Genomic DNA, 21,580 nt, shown 5'->3' on the forward strand with positions numbered 1-21,580 from the left:
TAGTAGTTCTATTTTCTGGTAACTTTCAAGCAACTCTCCTCTTCCTAACAGACTACCCTCTATGTGTGCCTTATTCAAACTTATTTACAGCCTAGTTATGGCTTAGTTCCCATAGAACGTATTCACGTGTATTCTGATTTTAGAACTGGATAGGTGCAGCATTCGTATATTTATACTACTAGTTAGCAGCTACTTCAGAAACAAGTCCTTTAAGGCAGGGGGAGAAACTGTGCAAAATACCTCTCCTTCCACTTCACCTTATATGTATATGTAACCCTTCTGCCCGTCAGAGTTGGCAGCAACAAGGGCCGTGTTCAATATCTAGGGGATCCATTCCAATAACACAATGCAAACCGGCTCGAGCCCCAACCCAGTGACCTGGGACAAATATATACCACCCCGCTGGGCGCCTCCAAGAGGCAATACTTCCCCTCTTGCAAGCACATAGTCTGAGTGTAGCAAAAAGCCTTTTAATAACAGAGAGAAACAATGTGGCATTATGTTGGGGAAACACCACCAACAGGATTCATAACACAACCCATGAGCAAAAAGAAAAACCCACCCCAAGCAAATTGGGGCATGTCCTTTCCCTTTGGTTCTTGAGTCCAGCAACCCCAAATCACCCAAAGTCCCAAAAGTCCAATGACCCAAAAGTCTCTGTCCCTGGTCAGGGCAGCCCCAGAGTTCGAAAGTTTATCTGCAGAGCTTTACCTCCCAACCTAGGTGGAGATGGGACAGGGGTAAGAGGCACTTTACGTGATCTGAAGCTGACCGCCCCACAGCTCCATAGGCCTTCGCTCCGCCAGCTGCCCCACGAACTCCTTCGCTCAGCTCCGCTCCGCGTCCCACCAGCAGCTCCCGCCGTCCTACGAACTGCTCCACAATATATCTTCAGGCTCCCCCAATACTTAACACACCACTCAGTGATTTCAGCTCTTAGTCAGTTCAGCTCTTCAGTGAATTCAGCTTGTAGTAGGGGAGCCTCAGTGCTGGTGCATCATTAGCCCAAAGTGAGCTCAGCAGCCTGTAACCAGACTTCTAATGAAATCAAAATTAGCTCTGATATTCCACAGTGGAGAGAGGAGGAAGTGCAATTAGCATGTAAGGCCCTCACCAAGGGGCCCATACCACCAAGTATTAATACTTGTCCCCAGCCTCTCTCAATTCACAGAGTTTTGGAACCCATGACCCTTGCCTAGCGAGTGCTACTTAGGTGATGGTGAGTCCCTCCATCATAACAAAAGGCCAAGTACAGTTCCAAGCACAGTTCCCATAATCAAGGTAATAACAATTTATTCTTCCTGCCCCAATAACAGAGACACTGGGGATCCCACAGCAGCCAGAGTGACCATTTGGGCAGCTATGGCCTCATTCTAGGCGGGATGGGTGTGCCTATGCAAATGAGATCGGCCCCTGAAGTTCTTTTCCACAGCTTGCCACACCTCACCACCAGATGTCAGGGTGGAGCTCATCCTGACACTGCTTACATCTACTATCCAGCATAAGTAGTTAAAAGCCCAAGTCCCGACACAGCAGTCCGCACAAGTACATGTTCAGTGTAAGGAGTTGATATCTGGCAGGTAATTGCTGCTGCACCTATCCTAGTCATTGTTTGATATTTAGATAAGTCCAGCTGGCAAGCTGTGATGGAAGGCTGGATCTGCTGGCTCCCTTTGCAAACTCACATGGACCTGAATGCTGCATATATGAAACAGTAGCAGGTTGGAGGGTTCTACCTCATGAGCAGTGACTGGATTTAGAAACTTAAGGCACCTAGCATGACTCTCTATAAAATTCAAGTCAATTCCAACTCCTCCATTATGACAGTGACATCCTTTTGACAGGTCTTTCTACATCTGACTATGCCTGTTGACATTTCCCCATCCTATTGGAATCAGCAATCAGACTACTAAAGCTGTACCCAAGCAAGAGCTTTTAAAGCCTGTTGAAAGCATAGCAGCATCAGAAGCTTGTGGCTAGAGAATGGGATTCAGAGCCAAGAAATATTGGTTCTGCTCCTGGCTCTACCATGAACTTTTGTGCCATAGGGCAAGTCATGGAGCCTCTCTGCCTCAGTTTTCCCATCTGTAAAATGGAGAAAACTATATTTACCCCGCAGAAGTGAGGAGACACTGAATTAATTCAATAGTTCTAAAGTGCTTCAGGATCCTCAGATGAAAGGTGCTAAAAGAGCAGAAGTGTTATAGAGCAATAGAATTGTGCCTGTGCCATGCAAGTAGACCAAGTGGGTGGAGGGAGATAAGGAGAAGCCAAAAGGTGAATAAGGTTAGCAAGTACTTCCAGCTCCTGACTGATCATTATCATGTTAGCTATATGCCAAAAATATAGATATTTATCTTCTGTGCTCCTGGGCCTGTACTTACTGGTTGTGCATGAGAAACAGGCCTGATTGTGTAGGATATATAGGCAGGAGCACAGAAGATATCTGGCAGAGCAGATGCCTGATAATTTAAGCAGCTTTGCATTGAGCCCATCTCCAGTTATAATTCTATCTGACTGAACTACTATGCCTTGAATCCCAGCAACATTAGAGTACCTGCCAGAGGTGAGGAACAATCCTGTCAAATCTATCCAGCAACATACTTAAATGCACTTACAATATTTTTCAGTCCTATTTTTCTCCAAATAGTTCTTTAATTACTAAGCAATTTGTAGTAAGGTGGAGAGTAAGACATACTGAAGCTTTTTATGATTTTATGTTTGGCATTCCTGGGTGATTACACTTTTAAAGTGGAAGCCAAGATAGCTCAGAGCTTTGGATGGATGCCTTTTGGTGTGAAGGTTCTTTAGACCAAAATCTAAATGAACACATAAAATAAAGCTATTTGTTTTAAAACAAGGGTTTGCGTCCAATTTTCTAACTCAGTCCACTTTCTCTTTGTATTTGATCCTTAAGGTAGTGAAAATATTGTGTAATTAAAAGCAAATATACTTGAAATACAAACTTCTGTGCACTCAGTTACAAATATTAAAGATGGCTTTTGTATACACAATGATACGCCACATTTTCATAGCTTAGTTGTTTCACTGCAACTGCAAATAAGGAGAAAATGCCTGTGCGGCAATACCAACTAGAAAGCAAACTTTCCGAAAGGAAATTCTGTAAAACAAAGCTGTAATTTTTCCAGAGCTTTTTTTGATCATATATGGAAGTCCTCATGTGATAATTTCAAACATCAATGAGCTATAACCAGGGATGGGCCAAAGTAGCAGTGCTTAAAGCTGGAGCCAAAATTCAGTTGAGAGACAACTGGGGGAAATCATTTTGGTTTAAGACACATGATCTTACACCAGTTACTACAATATAGATCTCATTAATATAAAATGTCAGAGAAAGAATCCAGTTGTATTAGAGAGATTGTTTCTGATTTATCTGGATTTCTGTGCAAAAGCTGCACCAGAGCAGACAAAGATAACCTAGGTAATTCCTGTTCTATCCAAGGACAATGAAGCACTTCTATGTTTGTCAAGCTGGGTCAGAACTATATTAGGCATCATGTCTAAAAAACCTCCTATCTTTAAACTTTAACTTAAAGAAACAATATAATCCTTAGATTCATGATCTTTAAAGTAGCATTCTGTTATCCTCCTAAATTTAAAGAAACAAGTTTCCTTCATTTGTTAATTACATTCCTCCATACAAAGTAACTTTTGTGTCTTCCTATTAACTTCATATCTAATCTGCCAGCACCAGTGAACCCAGCTATTCATTGGGAACAATAGCACATACAGTTTCATCTTTCACTGACCGTTTCTTTTTTCACTGGACTGAGGCCAGACCCAAACTATTTGGGGGGAAAAGTCACAGACACACACAAGTCACTATTTATTTTGAGTCCCAATATGATGACACCTGATACAAGCCAAGATGGAGAGAAATCTGAGTATTTAGTGTGCAAGCATGAGAATTCACAAGAGTAAAAAGTTAAAGGGGAGGGCAAAAGGGGTGTGGGAAGAAAAAAAATTCTTGGTTTCAGACTAACTGGTTCCTGTTGTTTTTGCAGGTGAATACACTCTTGTTGCTATGCTCCTAGAACTGTTCAGGTCAGATATTTTTGTGTGGATAAATCACACCCATTTTTAAACTAGCCACCTCCAGAAAGGAACTTTTATCAGCAGACCTGATCAGCTAAGGTGAGCAAACAGTTTTCAGCATTTACATGTATTTATTTAGTAGTGAATCTATGTTATCTATAATGTATATAATCTACCTATAATGTGGTGCTGTTGGGGAAGAATAAGAAAAAAAGGTTAACTGGCAAAAAAAAATTCTTCTAAAGGGGAATATGTAACAGAAGCGGGGCTGATTTCAAGGGTGTGTCCTATAACAAATGCATCGTTTAAACCAGCACACTGGCATTGGATCTCATAAGATCAAAAATGGACTTTAAAGCTTCATCCATCAACAATGGTGGCAATTATCTTTCATAGCAGCCATCCTGGGCTTTTGTTATGATGATTTTCTGAAAAAAAAAGTTATTTAACTGTGAGAAAAATATTTCTGTTGGCCTTGAGCTAGAAAACTGTGTTTATTTCCTAAGATTTCTTGTCAGTAAGAAGTATCTTATTTATCTTGAAGGAAATTACTGATTTGTATATTTCATAGGTGTTATATCATCAGAAATCTGAGACTATTTCACCAAGCCCTAACTATTAATGTTTTCACATTTTGGAAATATAAAACAAAATATAAGTGACAGACCTATCAAAGATTAGTGCTAAAACCTACCTAATGCTAAAGATTATTAACCCCCACATGCAATGGCTACAAGGAATATTTTTGTTGAGCTAATACTGTAAATTACAACCTATAATTTTAATGGCCATGGATAGTGATCTGCACAGCCCCAAAGAGAATTTGGGATTGATTTTCTGTTCCCAGTAATTTTTCAGTCCCAGGGTTAAAGCAGTAGTCTTATTCCCTCTTTGTGGAACAATGGGAGACCTCCCATTTCTCAGCACTCAACTTCAAGCCCTTCAGCAAGCTAAAGAGCTCCAAAGGTGTTCTCATCCATTCCTGAATGGAGGGAGGGTATCTGCTACACATAACACACAGGGTGGGGTATGTAAAACAAAGAAAAAAATGTAGGCTTCTTAAAGCCCCAGAAGAAACAAAGTGAACCACTATGGACTAGAGTTGGGATGGAAAATATTATGGTGACTTTACTGATTGCTTTAGAAGCCTAGAGGAGTCTCTTAATAGTTATGGAATCCTTAGGAGAGGATAATACTTGCAAGGATTCATTTTCTTTTCTTTTTTTTCTTTTCTTCTTTTTTTTTTTTTTTGTTCTAAGCAGCAAATTCTATTGTGGCCCCTTTGAAGAGAATCTGTTTTTTGTGTTGAGACTGAAAGGTGTAGGAGAACTAGTACTGGAATGCACCTGCCAGAACTGGAGTTGGTAACAGTGATACATGTGGCATTGGAGGGCTTGCATATAGACAGTGTAAACGCCCCCAAAACTTTTCATGACTGCCCTTCCTGAGATGGTGCTGTAGCTATTACACTAATAACATTCAGTCTGAGTTGGTCCTGGTGAAATTCCACAATGAATGTGGTACTGAGTTCAAATTTAAGGTATTCTCCATTACAACAGGCTTAATCCTTGTTGTTGTTTTTTTAATTTTTAGTCAGAGGCCTCTCTCATAGACTTTAAGGCCAGAAGGGACCATCATCTACTCTGACCTCCTGCACATTGCAGGCCACAGAATCTTGCCCACCCATTCCAGTAAAACTCCGGCTGAATTACTGAAGTCCTCAAATCTTGAATTAAAGACTTCAAGTTACAGAGAATTCACCATTTACACTAGTTTAAAACTACAAGTGACCCATGCCCCATCCTGTAGAGAAAGGCAGAAATCCCCCAGGGTTTCTGCCAATCTGACCCAGGGGAAAATTCCTTCCCAACTGCAAATATGGCAATCAGTTAGACCCTGAGCATGTGGGCAAGACCCAGGAGTCAGATGCATAGTAATGAATTCTCTGTTATAATTCAGAGTCCTTTCCATCTTGTATTCCATCCCTGGCCTTTGGAGATACTTGTAATCGCAGATCGGCTACATGCCATTGTAGGGAGTCTCATCATACCATCCCCCCCACATAAACGTATCAAGCTCAGTCTTCTAGCCAGTTAGGGTTTTTTCTCCCACTGCTCCCCTTGGAAGGCTGGTTCCAGAACTTCACTCCTCTGATGGTTAGAAACCTTTGTGTAATTTCAAGCCTAAGCGTATTGATGACCAGTTTATATCCATTAATTCTTGTGTCAACATTGGTGTTTAACTTAAAAATAAATACCAGGGTGGGGAGGAGTTAGCCCTCTGATTTATTTATAGTGGGAACTGGATTTATAGTGGGAACGGGAAAAATTTAGTTTATTATTATTCTCAACAGATTGTGTTATTATGCATAAAGGACTGCCACTAAAATTAGCATCACAAGCGATAGTGAGCCAATATAGAGATTCAATTTTCTCTTCTGCAGCATGCAGTTCCACGACACTGCATACTTTGCCAATAACATTCAAACAACACATAGGACTTTGGAGATACAATATATAGCAATGACTGGACCATGTTATACCAATAAAATAAAAACCAGCAGGATCTTATTAAAGGGGAAAAGGCAAAATTCCACATTTATTGTGAATACAGAAAGAATCATAGTAAGCAGTTAGTTATAGCTATAACATTCCATTCAATCTCATATTTAGTCACACATTCATTCACACACACACACACAGGTTCTGCAAGGTTGTTATCATAGTTACCGGCCTTAGAGTTGCTCATGCCAAGCCACTGGCCAGGTGGCCTGGACATGAGGAGGGAGCAGGGCCTTGTCAGATGCTCATCTGATGCTCCTGGAAGTTGGTTTGCAGAATCAGACCCCCCAAAGTTCTCACTTTCCAGAGTCCATTTTTATAGGAATTTCTTCCTATGCCAGTCTGTTGGAATTGCTTCATCATGCTGTTGCTGAATCAATCAGCAGATAGCACATTCCGGACGGCTCCATGCTGCCAGATGTTATCTTGTTCTTTGGTTCTCCCATTCTTGAGGCTGTTGGGTGGATTCCAGTCTGCCCTCCGGGGGTCCTCTGGTTATTTCCACTTACGCCTTCTTCAGCCGATGGACACTGGATTCTTACGCTGGCACCTCCCTGATCATTCAGTTATTATCCACACCAAGCATCCATCCACATACATCCTCTATCTCTATTTTAATCACAATTGTTAATACAACAAAAGGGCGGGGAGTCTCTGGGTGCTGTTTCTATTGTTACAGAGTATTGCTTTGAGTCTCTCTCTGTGTGAATTGCTTTGAGAACAGACTCTGTCTTAGAATGTACTAACGCAATTAGCAGCTTGCAAGTTTCACACATAGAGGGAGAGAAACAGTACCAAAAACCAAGAGACTTCTTAATTAGTAATACCCTGGAATTTAAACTATGGGGAATCAAACTCATTTGTGATTTTAATACAGAACTTCTTTAATATGATCCAACAACCAGACCAGAGGGGGGAAAGTACCATTTTTTAAAAACAGAAATTCTAACTAAGTTCAAAAGTGTTTGATTTAAAAAAAAATTCCTGTTTGCACAGATTTTGCTCTTCTCACTTCTAATCAGAAGCAGAAATCATAATGTTTCAGGAGTGGCTATTCTCATACAAGTTTTGCCCTGAATACACACACGTACCCCTAGAATACAGCAATTTCCATGACATTTTCTGAGTTAAGATATTCAGATATTTTGGACAAAGGTCAGACTAACACTCAGACTTTCAAAAACTTTTCAAATACATCAATGCACTGATGTTTTCTCATTATTAAAAGCAATTTTTTAAAAATGTAGTTATAAATGTGTTTTTCACTTTGTAATTTTAAATTGTTTTCTGGGAAATCCCTTCCTGATGATTCTCCAGTGTGTCTTGTTACACTGGAATCTACCAGAAGACAAACTTTTTGTAATTTTCACTAACTTTTTTGGAAGGGACATCATCAACGAAAGTTGGAGCAGAAAACCTACTGTCAGTAGAAATGTTCCCATGCCATTAGGTTTTATTAATTATTATTATTATTATTATTAATTCCAACAACACAGTTTGGGGAAAGGAAAACACAACCTCAGAAGCATTATCCTTCCATGTTTTCAACCCAATAATTATAATATTGGACTAGTGCATGACAACTGGAATGTGAAATTGACTAGAAATTAAAGTGAAACTGATTCATTTTTCACTGTTCAAAATGATAGTAGTAACTCTATATTATTCTCCAGATATATTTCTGACAAATTTGCAGTATGTTTACATATCTAGGGTAGGCCACCTGGACTCTGAACTATTGTCATCAAGCAAGTCCACTGTTTCCAGAAACAAACAAAACAGTCATTCTGGTGTAGATTATTAGAATGCTATTAAAATCATCTTCCAGATGGCAACTTGTAATGAACCCACCCAACTAACAAGGTTGCTTCATTTTCCAGTTTCACGGCTGCATTGAAAGGGGCTTTCTTAAAGAAATAATGATGCATTCAGCATTGGCTTTGTCACTGCTGCTAATCGCAGTCTCTTCCAACCTCGCGATGGCAATCAAAAAGGAAAAAAGAGCTCCCCAGACACTGTCGAGAGGTGCAGTATGTTCACTTTATTTAATTGTTTAGTTAATATAAAATGCACCCACATGTTTAAATTCAATATAATCTTCTATTTTAAGACATTTGATAGAATATGATGTTTATTTTAAGTGTGTTTATTTTCTCTGAAAGGGACTATGTAAAAAGAACACTTTGTTATTCAACTGATCTACCCCTTGTGTGCATTCACTCATATCAGTTTTCTTTCTTGCCCCTCACCCTTACTGATTTTTATTCCTTTCAGCTCTGCAAAACCAGCAGACCTAATGGTGAGCAGGGCTCTGTTTTGTCTTGTGCCGTGAAATAATTTACACAGTTCCAATAAGTTATGCCTGCACAAACCAATGAAACAATGGAGTTGTACAGACAGCACAGAGGGCCTCTCTCACAGAGTTCACTCACCACTAGGGCGCCTCCTCCTGACTGCTCTGGGAATTAGCTCCACTCTGGTCTGGCGTACCTTTCCTCACCCCATGGTCTCTGTCTGGAATTCAGGGTATTCCTTCTCATGATTTAGCCCTCCAGCCAGGTTCCTGGACAGTCTTCCCATTCCAGGGTATCAGAGTCCCTTTGGGCATCTGTCCCAGGGAGTCTTTGGCTCCACTGCCCAGTTTATGCTACTATCCCAGTGGCTGGTAGAGGAACCTGAGCCAACCTACTACTCCAGGTGCCAGGTCAGGCAGTCTATGTCCAGCACCTATGGTCTGTTTGCATCCAGACCCTGCTGCCGTATCCCTGGCCTCCTTCCTATTTCTTTGCTCTCATCCTCTAGCCTCCCCACTCCCTAGGTGTATCAGCCCAAACTTCCTTCTCCCAGGGAGTGACTGCAAACCACTTCCCCTGCAACAGCTTTCGGCTGTGAACTTCCTGGCTTTATACCAGCCCTGCCTGCCTATTCCTTCTCAGCTGGTTCCACCTTCAATCAGCCTTTCAAGCTCTGTCTCTCCTCAGTTGCAGCCTATCAGGTTAATTCACTCAACCTGCCCTGCCTTGTGTGGCACATCACAGCCTCATTTGGCCTGCAGAACTTGTTACTAATAATGATGTAGTAGAAATAAATAACCCAACTTGACACATTTGACATGGAAATCACATAGACTTCACACACACACACACACACACACAAACAAACAATTTTTGCTTAATTATTTTTAAAGAACAGAAGCACATTTAGAGACTGACCAATGAGGATGCTCACATATCTATCTCCTGTCCCTTAGCTGTTCATTTTCACACTTTTAAGAAGTTCCTTGTTATGCAACATTTTCAACCTTAATGTTAACCAGTCTTTAACTTTACATGTAATGATTTTCTCTGTATTAATTCCCTTAAGAATATGGGCACAGGAGTAGTTTAGGAGTTCTGCAAGGTCCTTGCCACTTCTCCATCTCCATTTGTGGAATTTGGATAATATGACTTGCTTTGCATAATCTCCAGCTACTTCCCCTGCCTCTCCCTATCACGTAATGTTTAAGAACTCTGTAGTCCTCAATTACCCATAACTCACACTTGGCAAAATTCATCCCACACAAAGAAAATTAGCACAAGGCATATGCACCACGTAATTCCCATCTAATCCTAATTACCCCTGAGGGCTGAACATCCTTCCATGCAAAGAGAGGGGAACTCCCTGTAGCTGAAGGTCTGATAACCTATTGCAATCATAGAATCATAGAATATCAGGGTTGGAAGGGACCTCAGGAGGTCATCTAGTCCAACCCCCTGCTCAAAGCAGGACCAATCCCCAATTAAATCATCCCAGCCAGGGCTTTCTCAAGCCTGACCTTAAAAACTTTAAAGGAAGGAGATTCCACCACCTCCCTAGGTAACACATTCCAGTGCTTCACCGCCCTCCTCGTGAAAAAGTTTTTTTCCTAATATCCAATCTAAATCTTTCCCATTGCAACTTGAGACCATTACTCCTTGTTCTGTCCTCTGCTACCACTGAGAACAGTCTAGATCCATCCTCTTTGGAACCCTCTTTCAGGTAGTTGAAAGCAGCTATCAAATCCCCCCTCATTCTTCTCTTCTGCAGACTAAACAATCCCAGTTCCCTCAGCCTCTCCTCATAAGTCATGTGTTCCAGGCCCCTAATCATTTTTGTTACCCTCCGCTGGACGCTTTCCAATTTTTTCACATCCTTCTTGTAGCGTGGGGACCAAAACTGGACACAGTACTCCAGATGAGGCCTCACCAATGTCGAATAGAGGGGAACGATCACATCCCTCGATCTGCTGGCAATGCCCCTACTTATAGAGCCCAAAATGCCATTGGCCTTCTTCATACTGAAGTCCTGCAGTCCTCGACCAGCAAGGCTTTAAAAAAGTGCCAGGACTAAGCCCTAATATGTCACTCCAGCATAGGACAGGATTGAAAATGGAAGCTAGAATCATTTGAGTTTTGCAGCATAAGGCATCGTTCCTTATTTTGGACGAAATGTGGACAAAATAGCCATGGACAGCATGTCAACAGCTTGCTTGCTCTGAATTCTAAGCTTCTGAAACACAGTATAAGTTTAAGCACGTAACTTGCAGCCCCCAGAACTCATAAGGGAATATATTGCTCTTTCCAGCAGTCCAGATTGCTAAGAAATCTTTCCTGCAATAAAAAGGCCTCATATTAGCTCTTCTGAGCTATAAGACAACCCCCTACCTCAGTCACTGAATCAAGCCAAGCTCAGCTGCTTCTTGGTCAAACAGATCAGAATAATATTACCAACCTGAGAGATGCATTGTTATCCTAAATGGTCCTCCTTATAAATGATAGGAGGCCAAGAGATACCAGATTTAAAACGTCTCAGGTTTTCCTCTTTAACCCAAGAGAATGCAGCCCGAATCTCACTGAAGACAAGTACTGACAAGACTGGATAAGGAAAGAGATTGAACAATATTGGCTGTTGTCACTAGGTGGAGCTTTACTACAAGATCCTACATGGTTGATATTGACCAAGATACTCAGCAGAGAAGAATCAGGCAGGATCTTCAGCTGGCTCCAAATGCCTTCTCAATTGGTGTTCAACCCTGGCAGCAATAGTGCTCCCACTGCAGCCTTAGCAGGGAAGTAACATTGTTAAGGAGTCTGAACCTATTAAACAAGAACCTACACACTGGTGATCTGACTGGGCACATGAATCAATTTGACAATACCCTCCTCAAAACCAGAAAGTGACACGGTGGGGATGAGTGGAGAGGCTGGTAATTCATCTGGAAATATTTTTAATATTAATTCTTGTTAAAGACCGCATGTACAGACATAGTGTTGCCAACTCCTAATGTTCAAAAATCATGATTCAGGGCCAAAAATTATGAGATTAAAAACAACTCATAATTTTTAATCTAAATATTGATTTTGGAATCCTTTTGTCTTCTGGTATTTGAAATTTTAGGGGGTCCCATTTTCAAACTTTTCTCTACAACTATGAGGGTTGGGAACTCTTTTTTCATCCTACTTTTGCCCTCTGACTTCAGGTTCTGCACCAAATGCAGATCAGTCAGACTCAGAGACTTGGGAACAGATGAAGATAGGCAGACACCAAGTGAAATTTACGAAGTGCTTAAGTTTGGCAACTAACCTGCCTAGGCGTTTTTGAAATTCCAACTTTGTGTCTATCTGCCCCTTTAGAAACTTGAATACTTTTGTAAACCTGTTCCCTTGTCCTCTGTGCCTAAGTTTACTTATCTGTAAAATTAGTGTAATACTCAAAAGTTGAGAGACTTAATATCTATATGGAGTTTTGAAGGCATTGGATAAAAAAATCCTATCTCTGTGCAAGATTTTGATAAATGCCCAAAACATAAATTATTTTCAAGACTCTGTTGGTTAATCCCTCCATTGTGATTACAGGCTGGGGAGATGATATTACTTGGGTGCAAACTTATGAAGAAGGGCTTTTTCAAGCAAGAAAAAGGTAAAGAACATTTAGAAAAAATAAAATTGTCAAGTCAGCTGAACTATCTAGTCAAAGTACTGTAAAGAAACAAAGCAAAATAAAAAATCCCACTCTAGCTAATCTAGAAAGCATCTTGTAACAAAACAAAAATGTAATTCTATAAATAAAAGCAACATCTTTTTGGTAATCATGCTGTGGCTTACTGCATCAAGCACTGTTAGACAAAATGTTGGCATTTATGCATGTGCTATGGAATAGAAAATTGCCACAGGATAAATATCTTATCAGAAAGTAAACAGACTTTTTATGATGATTAATTCCTCATCTTCACCACAACAGTATGAGCCAGTAATAGAACCTCGGGCAATATTCTATTGCATTAACTGTTATCTCAATGCTTTCCCCTTTGGCTTATAGTATTAAATACATGGGCAGTTCCCCACTGTTCACAACTCATCCAGAATGAGTTCTTGAATAAGCATCACTTTGAGATTCAGCAGGAAGTCAACTTGAGGATTCCTCTACACCTCATAACCTCACTCTCCTCCAAATCGCTCCTCCAAACCCACTTCTTTCTACATCAACAGAGCACAGTCCCAGGCCAACCTACCAACTCAGTTTTAAAAGAAGGGGCAACTAATCTGATGCATACCTTGTGAAAGCAAGGAGAAAAATCCTACCATTGACTGCAGTGGCAAAACACATAGTTATAAGCGCTGTGCTGAGCATGAGAAGTGGTCAAAAAAAATTTTTTTTAAAGTGTCTCACAGATTTGGGTTTTTTAATTATTTTTTCTGTTTTCCCCAAAAATGTTGAAAATTTATCTAAATTTTTAAATGTCATCAACATTTTTCATTTGGAGAAAAATGTAAGCCAATTCCACAGCTGCTCAACACACACTCACCCCCGCCCCCATCACCCCCCAATTTTTCAGTGAAACTTTTCATAGACAATTTTCAAGGGAAGGGCAGTTTAATCAAATATAGATTTTTTTGAAGAAAAAAAAAAGACTTGTAGTAAACCAGATCCAGGACATTTTGACTAGCTCTACTCAGTTGTAAGTGTCCACAAGATTGGGCTACAGGACTGGAGAAAGATTCTCTTTGTAAGCCTTTCTGGAACTATATATTAAGCAATAATAAAAAGATGATTCTCTGCAGTCTCCAAGCTGAGAACCTCTTAGTTTAGACAGGTTTCAGAGTAACAGCCGTGTTAGTCTGTATTCGCAAAAAGAAAAGGAGTACTTGTGGCACCTTAGAGACTAACCAATTTATTTGAGCATGAGCTTTCGTGAGCTACAGCTCTCACGAAAGCTCATGCTCAAATAAATTGGTTAGTCTCTAAGGTGCCACAAGTACTCCTTTTCTTAGTTTAGAATATATCTTGCTCCTCTATTTTGTTGCATTCCTTTTTATGAAGGAGTTACATGAAACTCTTGTCCCTAAGCTCAGAAATATGCTCCATTCTTCCCAATGCCTCAGTCTAGTTATTAGTTTGGTGTAACATAATATACAACAGCAGTTGCATATCTGGGCCTGTTTGTAAAATTAGAGTCACTTGAATACTCATCAGATGATCTAATTATGTAATTTTTTATTGTTATTAAAGTAACAAACCACTGATGGTCATTCATCATCTGGAGGACTGTCAATACTGCCAAGGTAATTTCAATTGTCTGATTGTTAAATTAATTTGAGGATTTTTGGAACATATATGCACCAATATCTAGATTGTTACATGGCCCGTTACTATAGTTATCTGTAACACTTTCTCAGATGTGCTACATATTCAATAGAAAGTATCTCCAAAAAGTACATAATGAAAACAGGCTGCTTACAAACCTCACCTTTTACAACAGAGAACATGAAAAAATACCTTACAAAGCTGTTCTGCAAAGCCTGACGCAGCATTAGATGGTTTAAATTAAGATGCATGAATTTACTCCTCACTCATTGAACAGATTTAATATTGTTCTTTCCTCCTGAACTGGTAATCAGAGAAGGAGACTAGGGCATGACTGCTGAAATTGACCGAAGAAGAATCTACAGAGAATAATACACTTTTGTCAAGCTCTGGCTTGATACCCATTGAAATGAAAAGCTTCAGGAATAACAGGAGAAAGCTTCCATTTGTATAGCTGAAGGTTGTCACGACACAGGACAAAACCAAAAAGTGGTGATAGATCTGTGACCTGTCTCATTAAAAATGTGGAGAAAGCAAAGCATGAAAGTCTCATGCATATGTTGCCACAGTGTAGAAGGAAAAACAGATTTTGGAAACAGTGATTGAGAGCAGCTTTTAAAACCATCACATCTTTTCTAGCACTGAAGAAGGTTTTTTCAGAAAATGAGGAAATACAAGAAATGGCTCAAAATAACTTCATCATGCTAAATCTCATGGTAAGGTGATATATATTGCACATTTTAAATTGATGCATTTCAGCATATGTTGTCATTTTAGCATTATCTACCATGGCTTCGTATGCTCCTATCATATATTTCAAGCACAGATGCTAGTTTCACAAAGTGCGAATGAATATTTAATAATTTGCTTTTAATTTTCCTGCCAGCATGAAACCACTGATAAGAACTTGTCACCTGATGGGCAATATGTACCTCGAATCATGTTTGTAGGTATGCACAAAATGTATCTTCTTCTTTAAAAATGAAACCTCATTTCAATAGTATGTATGTGTTATAGGAATTTTCTCCCTCATGATATACAAGATATTTAACATTTTTATTTGCTAATTTTTGAGTTAGAATGGTATTTACCAAACCCTTGCTTCTTCAAGGACATACAGGCATCAAACAGAACCATAAAAATGTAGGGCTGGAAGGGATCTTGAGAAATCACCTAGTCCATCCACCTGCGCTGAGGCAGGATTACATATGCCGAGATCATCCCTGACAGGTGTTTGTCTAACCTGTTCTTTAAAAACTCCAATGATGGGGACTCCACAACCTTCCTTGGAAGCCTATTACAGAGCTTGACTACCCTCATAGTTAGAACGCTTTCCTTAATATCTAAATCTCTCTTGCTGCAGACTAAGCCCATTACTTCTTGTCCTACCTTCAGCGGACATGGAGAAAAACAGATCCTCTTCCTCTTTATAACAGCCTTTTACATATCTGAAGACTTATTAGATACTCCCTCATTCTTCCCTTCTCTAAACTAAATATCCCCTCTAGCAGGGGACAGCATGGACAGACAGATACGCACACGCACACAGAGAGAACAAGGCTCATCTCCTCCAGCAGACTAGAGGAGCAAGGGATAGGTGAGAGTTGGGGGTGAAGTGTATGTGAAAGTAGTTTGGGTTTGAGTCCCCCCTTCAATCTTAGAATTCCATTCCCATAGGTTCTTCCCACTCCTGGCTTGAGCTTGAACATGGTGTGACATTGTCAAAACATCGCCACTTTGTGTAGAATCCTTGGGCCCCTGGGTTGAGGGAGATGGCAGGAGCCAATGGTTCCACATACGGTAAAGGGGATAATAAATGAAAGGTGCAGCACTGGCAGATGTTGCAGCAGGGGCAGGAATCCACAAGCTATGGGGAAAAAAAAAGATTTAATCAACTCGGATTTAAAATCAGTCTACCAAGGCAGCTCGCCACAGATCTGTCTACAAAAGAAATCAATGCTATATACATAGTCCCCTGACCCTCCAAAACCAAGCAGAGTCTCAGCTATTGGCAAGTGTGGCAAGAGGAGGAGTTTACTGAGTTGCCTAACTGGAAAGACATCTCCACGAATGTCTAATAAATTGTTCATACAGCATTGCAATAGTATGTCCCTGCAAATAGTCTCATGGTGGGTGCAGTGTGTATTTTTAATGCACTGGTCACTAGGCTGGTAAAAAAGGGATATGTCAGCCTGCAATATAATTCAGATTTGCACCAGGCCAGCTGATCCCAAAAAGAATTGAATCCAATGCCACATGGGGGCAGGGATGCTCTGAAGCTACAATGCAATCCCGGGCTGCTCAAGTAGAAGCGGTTGTAAATGGGGAAATTATGTAAGTGAGTGTTTCACACACACACACACACACACACACCCCCGCATCAATCCTGGTCCCTCTCTTTCTAAGTGCCAGCCCTTACAGCCGCTGTAAGGCCCATGCGGGGGATGAGAGATGGGGGATGAGAGGTATTGTTGACAGGTCCCGATAGTCATTATTTTCAAACAAGTTGCCTCCTTCAGGAAAGGACCAATGAGGGGATATAATCCAACAGTTACAAACACACAGTGTTGTATCTTCATGGCAAATGTGGAATTTTCATTTTTTTTTAAACTGTCACAAAGAGGGAGAAATCATGTAGGATCAATGATGGACGAGCTCAGTGTGGCTCTTAGACCCCTGATATGTAGACCGCCAGGAATCCAAAGTGTTCTTCTTGGTGGTCTTCAGAATGAATAATTTTCAAGTCTCAAAATGGTGCAGTGGCTATAGCCCTAACTTTGACTGTGGAGACCTGAGTTCAAATCCCTCCTCCATCATAGACTCCTTAAGTGACTTAGGCAAATCACTGTTTTTCTATGGCTTAGTTCCCCTATTGTAAAATGAGGATAATAGTATTTCCCTACTTTTCTGGGAAGGATGAATGCATTAAAGATTGGTTTCAGAGTAACAGCCGTGTTAGTCTGTATTCGCAAAAAGGAGTACTTGTGGCACCTTAGAGACTAACCAATTTATTTGAGCATGAGCTTTCGTGAGCTACTGCTCACTTCATCGGATGCATACCGTGGAAACTGCAGCAGACTTTATATGTACACAGAGAATATGAAACAATACCTCCTCCCACCCCACTGTCCTGCTGGTAATAGCTTATCTAAAGTGATCATCAGGTGGGCCATTTCCAGCACAAATCCAGGTTTTCTCACCCTCCACCCCCCCCACACAAATTCACTCTCCTGCTGGTGATAGCCCATCCAAAGTGTAAAGAGTTGTCACTTTGGATGGGCTATCACCAGCAGGAGAGTGAATTTGTGTGGGGGGGTGGAGGGTGAGAAAACCTGGATTTGTGCTGGAAATGGCCCACCTGATGATCACTTTAGATAAGCTATTACCAGCAGGACAGTGGGGTGGGAGGAGGTATTGTTTCATATTCTCTGTGTACATATAAAGTCTGCTGCAGTTTCCACAGTATGCATCCGATGAAGTGAGCTGTAGCTCACGAAAGCTCATGCTCAAATAAATTGGTTAGTCTCTAAGGTGCCACAAGTACTCCTTTTCTTTTTGCATTAAAGATTGTGAGATGCTCAGATACTATGGTGATGGGGCCATAAAAGTCAAGTTATGAGAATCTTCGCCAGAAAGCTTGAGAAGGGAAATGAGCCAAAGAGAGGATAATAAAAGTTGTCCCTCAGAAACTAAAAGTCTGAGAATCACAGTAATACATGATTCTGGCTCTGAAAGCTCCACATAAATTATATGAATGCCTTACCAAAAGTATGTGCATAGTTTTACATACTGAATATTAGGGCTGTTGATTAATCGCAGTTAACTCATGCAATTACCTCAAAAAAATTAATTGAGATTAATTGCAGTTTTAATCAAACTGTTAAACAATAGAATACCAGTTGAAATTTATTAAATATTTTGGATGTTTTTCTACATTTACAAATATATTGATTCCATTTACAACACATAATTCAAATTGTACAGTGCTCACTTTATATTATTTTTATTACAAATATTTGCACTGTAAAAATGATAAGAAATAGTATTTTTTCAATCCACTTCAAACAAGTACTATGGTGCAATCTCTTTATCACGAAAGTTGAACTTACAAATGTAGATTTTTTTTTTTTTGGTTACATAAGTGCACTCAAAAACAAAACAATGTAAAACTTTAGAGCCTACAGGTCTACTCAGTCCTACTTTTTGTTCAGCCAATCACTAAGATAAATGAGTTTGTTTACATTTGAAGGAGATAATGCTGCCCTCTTCTTATTTACAATGTCTCCTGAAAGTGAGAACAGGCTTTTGCATGGCACTTTTGTAGCCGGCATTGCAAGGTATTTACGTGCCAGATATACTAAACATTCATATGCCCCTTTATGCTTCAGCCACCATTTCAGAGGACATGCTTCCATGATGACAACACTCGTTACAAAAATAATGTGTTAATTACATTTGTGACTGTACTCCTTGGGGGAGAATTGGAGGTCTCCTGTTCTGTTTCACCCACATTCTGCCATATATTTCATGTTATAGCAGTCTTGGATGATGACCCAGCATGTGTTGTTCATTTTAAGAACACTTTCACCGCAGATTTGACAAAACACAAAGAAGGTACCAATGTGAGATTTCTAAAGATAGCTACAGCACTCTCCTAAAGTTTAAGACTCTGAAGTGCCAAAATCTGAGAGGGATGGAGCATGCTTTCAGAAGTCTTAAAAGAGCAACATTCCAATGTGGAAACTACAGAACCCAAACCACCGAAAAAGAAAATCAACCTTCTGCTGGTGGCATCTGATTCAGATGATGAAAATGAACATGTGTCAGTCTGCTTTCGAATGTTATCGAGCAGAACCCGTCATCAGCATGAACCAATGTCCTCTGGAACGATGGCTGAAGCATGAAGGAACATATGAATCTTTAGCACATCCAGTATGTAAATATCTTACAACACCGGCTACGATAGTGCCAAGCAAACACCTGTTCTCACTTTCAAGTGACATTGTAAACAAGAAGCGGGCAGCATTATCTCCTGCAAATGTAAACTAAATTGTTTGTATTCTATGTTGTAACTGAAATGAATATATTTTAAAATGTAGAAAACATCCACAATTATTTAAATAAATGGTATTCTATTATTAACATGTGATTAATTGTGCGATTAATGACAATTTTTTTAATCACATGATTAATCGCTATTGCTTTTTTAATTACTTGACAGCCCTACTGAATATACATTCAGTCAAATTAGCCTCCTTTTGTGATATTTTCCTTTAAACATGCAATAGAATATACATGCTGGTGAACATAACATATAGCCCTATTTAACAATTAATACATAATACTTAAAATAAATATCTCACTCGTTCAGTAAGTATCAGTGTAATTAGAACTCTGGGTGGAAAACAATGTCATTATTCCATTTGCTCTAAATTAGTATCCTCCAAAATCATATTTAAGTTGACTCAGCCTCATATTCACAATCAGTAGATATTGAAGATGCTGTTACTGCGAATGCAATGGGATAATTGTATAATATGTCTCCTTTTTCAGACCCCTCTCTCACAGTAAGAGCTGATATCACGGGAAGATACTCTAATCGACTCTATACTTATGAACCACAAGACATACCATTGTGTAAGTATCCACATTGTGAATGTTTTGCGTTTCACATTGTGACCAATGAGACATACCCTACCCATTGACTTGTGCTTGAAGATCAGACAGCATTTCATTGTCCTTCCTGCTCCCCACCCCAAAAATACCTAGGGAAATTCTTTAAAAGAGTCTATAAAAATATGATTATGCGCTTGATCCTACAAGAGGTCGAACACTATGGTCCTGATCCAGCAAAGCACTTAAGTACGCAAATACTACCACTGAAATTAGTAGGACTACTCATGTGAGTCAAGTTAAGTATGTGCGCAAAAGTTTACAGGACCAGGGTGTAACTGAAACAGTGAAAATTACTACCCACAAAAGGGCTGTCAAATGCACAAAGTAAACAACCTAAGGAAAAAATTGAGAAAATATTTTTCTACCAACTTTTTAAATTTAGAGTTACTTAGGTACAACCTAGGATTATTCATTGTCAGACAGAAAAGTAATTTTTCGAGTTGACCTTGTCCCTTTCATGTCACAACATCTATCAGAATGCATTTTTCTTACCCCAATAGAATATTAGATGTAATGAAGACCATTGATTTGTGTGTTAGCTCTTCATATATGATTATAAGATTTACTGTTGAGTATCAGTTTTAAAATATGAAAAATGAAAGGAAGTGAAAAGTGATGAACTGGAGCTTATCAAGTTCTTAGTAGTGATGAACTATGAAACGCTACACCCTCAGTTTCAGTAAAGGGTGCCAAAAATCCCACAATAGAATATCTACAATATATTTTGTGCCCCAATATACATCAATTAATTCATAGGCGAAACATTTTAATAAATTGAGATTTTATTTTCAGATAGAAATGTACTTCAAATATTTTTTTAATTTGCGGTTTATTCTTCTTTCAGTGATAGAGAACATGAAGAAAGCATTACGCCTCATTCAGACCGAACTGTAACTTGTGGCAGTGAAATCACCATAACCTCTATGAGGTGAAGTGGTACAAGAAACCCCTTCACATCTGAAATATACTCATTAGCTGATTTGTCTGTATTAGCATTTAAACCTTATAGCAATCAATTGTGGTACACAGAATTTCATATGAAAAAAATATATTTCCAGGTATATATAACCCTTTTGAAAGTGAAATAAATGTTTAGAAAGGATGAATGGAAATATTTAAAACATGTAAAACCTTAGCTGCAGAGATAAATTCAGGGGAATGGTAAAAAGATGCAAAAAAATCTTTGAATTCTAGGTCACTGATTCAAATCTGGTCCAGGAAAGCTTGACTAGAAATTGTAACCCATTCCATCTGGTGACTGCTTGGTAGCCTGCACCAGTTAATAACCTCTGATGAGAGGATCAGATCAGAAGACATTGCCTAGAGAGGCTGGAGCAGAAAAGGATAATATGTTCATTGTAACTTTTCAAGAGAAGGTCAGTTAGCAGTGTAGGAGTGGCTCGTCTTTGTGTCCAGCATTCTTCAGTACGACTCTGTGATTGTTAAAAGCAGAACATATACTTTGATGCTGAATATACAATGAATGCAGCTAAGTGCACAGTATGGGCTCCGTCAGGTAAAATTCAGCAAAACCTAAATAAAAGGCCTTTGACTTTGAGGAAAATACACTAATGCAATGGGGTAGAAGGAAGGAATTCTCAGCTTCAACATAAACTTCAGGGCCATGACACCCAGACATAAGAATGGCCATACCGGGTCAGACCAAAGGTCCATCTAGCCCAGTA

The 21,580-nt window shown here is 39.6% G+C and overlaps 1 protein-coding gene across 1 annotated transcript; it reads left to right on the forward strand.

Moving 5' to 3' along the window:
- Nucleotides 1–3,861: 3,861 nt before the first annotated feature.
- On the forward strand, nucleotides 3,862–20,961 carry AGR3 (anterior gradient 3, protein disulphide isomerase family member). Its single transcript, XM_084618074.1, has 9 exons — nucleotides 3,862–3,938; nucleotides 4,026–4,155; nucleotides 8,498–8,642; nucleotides 12,491–12,554; nucleotides 14,145–14,197; nucleotides 14,859–14,935; nucleotides 15,106–15,169; nucleotides 19,773–19,856; nucleotides 20,740–20,961. Exons 3-9 carry the CDS (start codon nucleotides 8,537–8,539, stop codon nucleotides 20,787–20,789), a joined length of 498 nt encoding a protein of 165 aa, XP_084474200.1. The 5' UTR covers nucleotides 3,862–3,938; nucleotides 4,026–4,155; nucleotides 8,498–8,536; the 3' UTR covers nucleotides 20,790–20,961.
- Nucleotides 20,962–21,580: the final 619 nt, after the last annotated feature.

Source organism: Lepidochelys olivacea, assembly GCF_965140295.1.
Source record: "Lepidochelys olivacea isolate rLepOli2 genome assembly, chromosome: 2".
In the NCBI taxonomy this organism is placed as follows: Eukaryota; Metazoa; Chordata; order Testudines; family Cheloniidae; genus Lepidochelys; species Lepidochelys olivacea.

What these genes read in the sequence shown, in the direction of transcription:
- AGR3 (XM_084618074.1), top strand. Translation starts at nt 8,537, where the DNA reads ATGATGCATTCAGCATTGGCTTTGTCACTGCTGCTAATCGCAGTCTCT. An exon ending in TCCCCAGACACTGTCGAGAG is followed by an intron (nt 8,643 to 12,490) that starts GTGCAGTATGTT and finishes TTGTGATTACAG; the next exon opens with GCTGGGGAGATGATATTACT. An exon ending in ACCTCGAATCATGTTTGTAG is followed by an intron (nt 15,170 to 19,772) that starts GTATGCACAAAA and finishes CTCCTTTTTCAG; the next exon opens with ACCCCTCTCTCACAGTAAGA.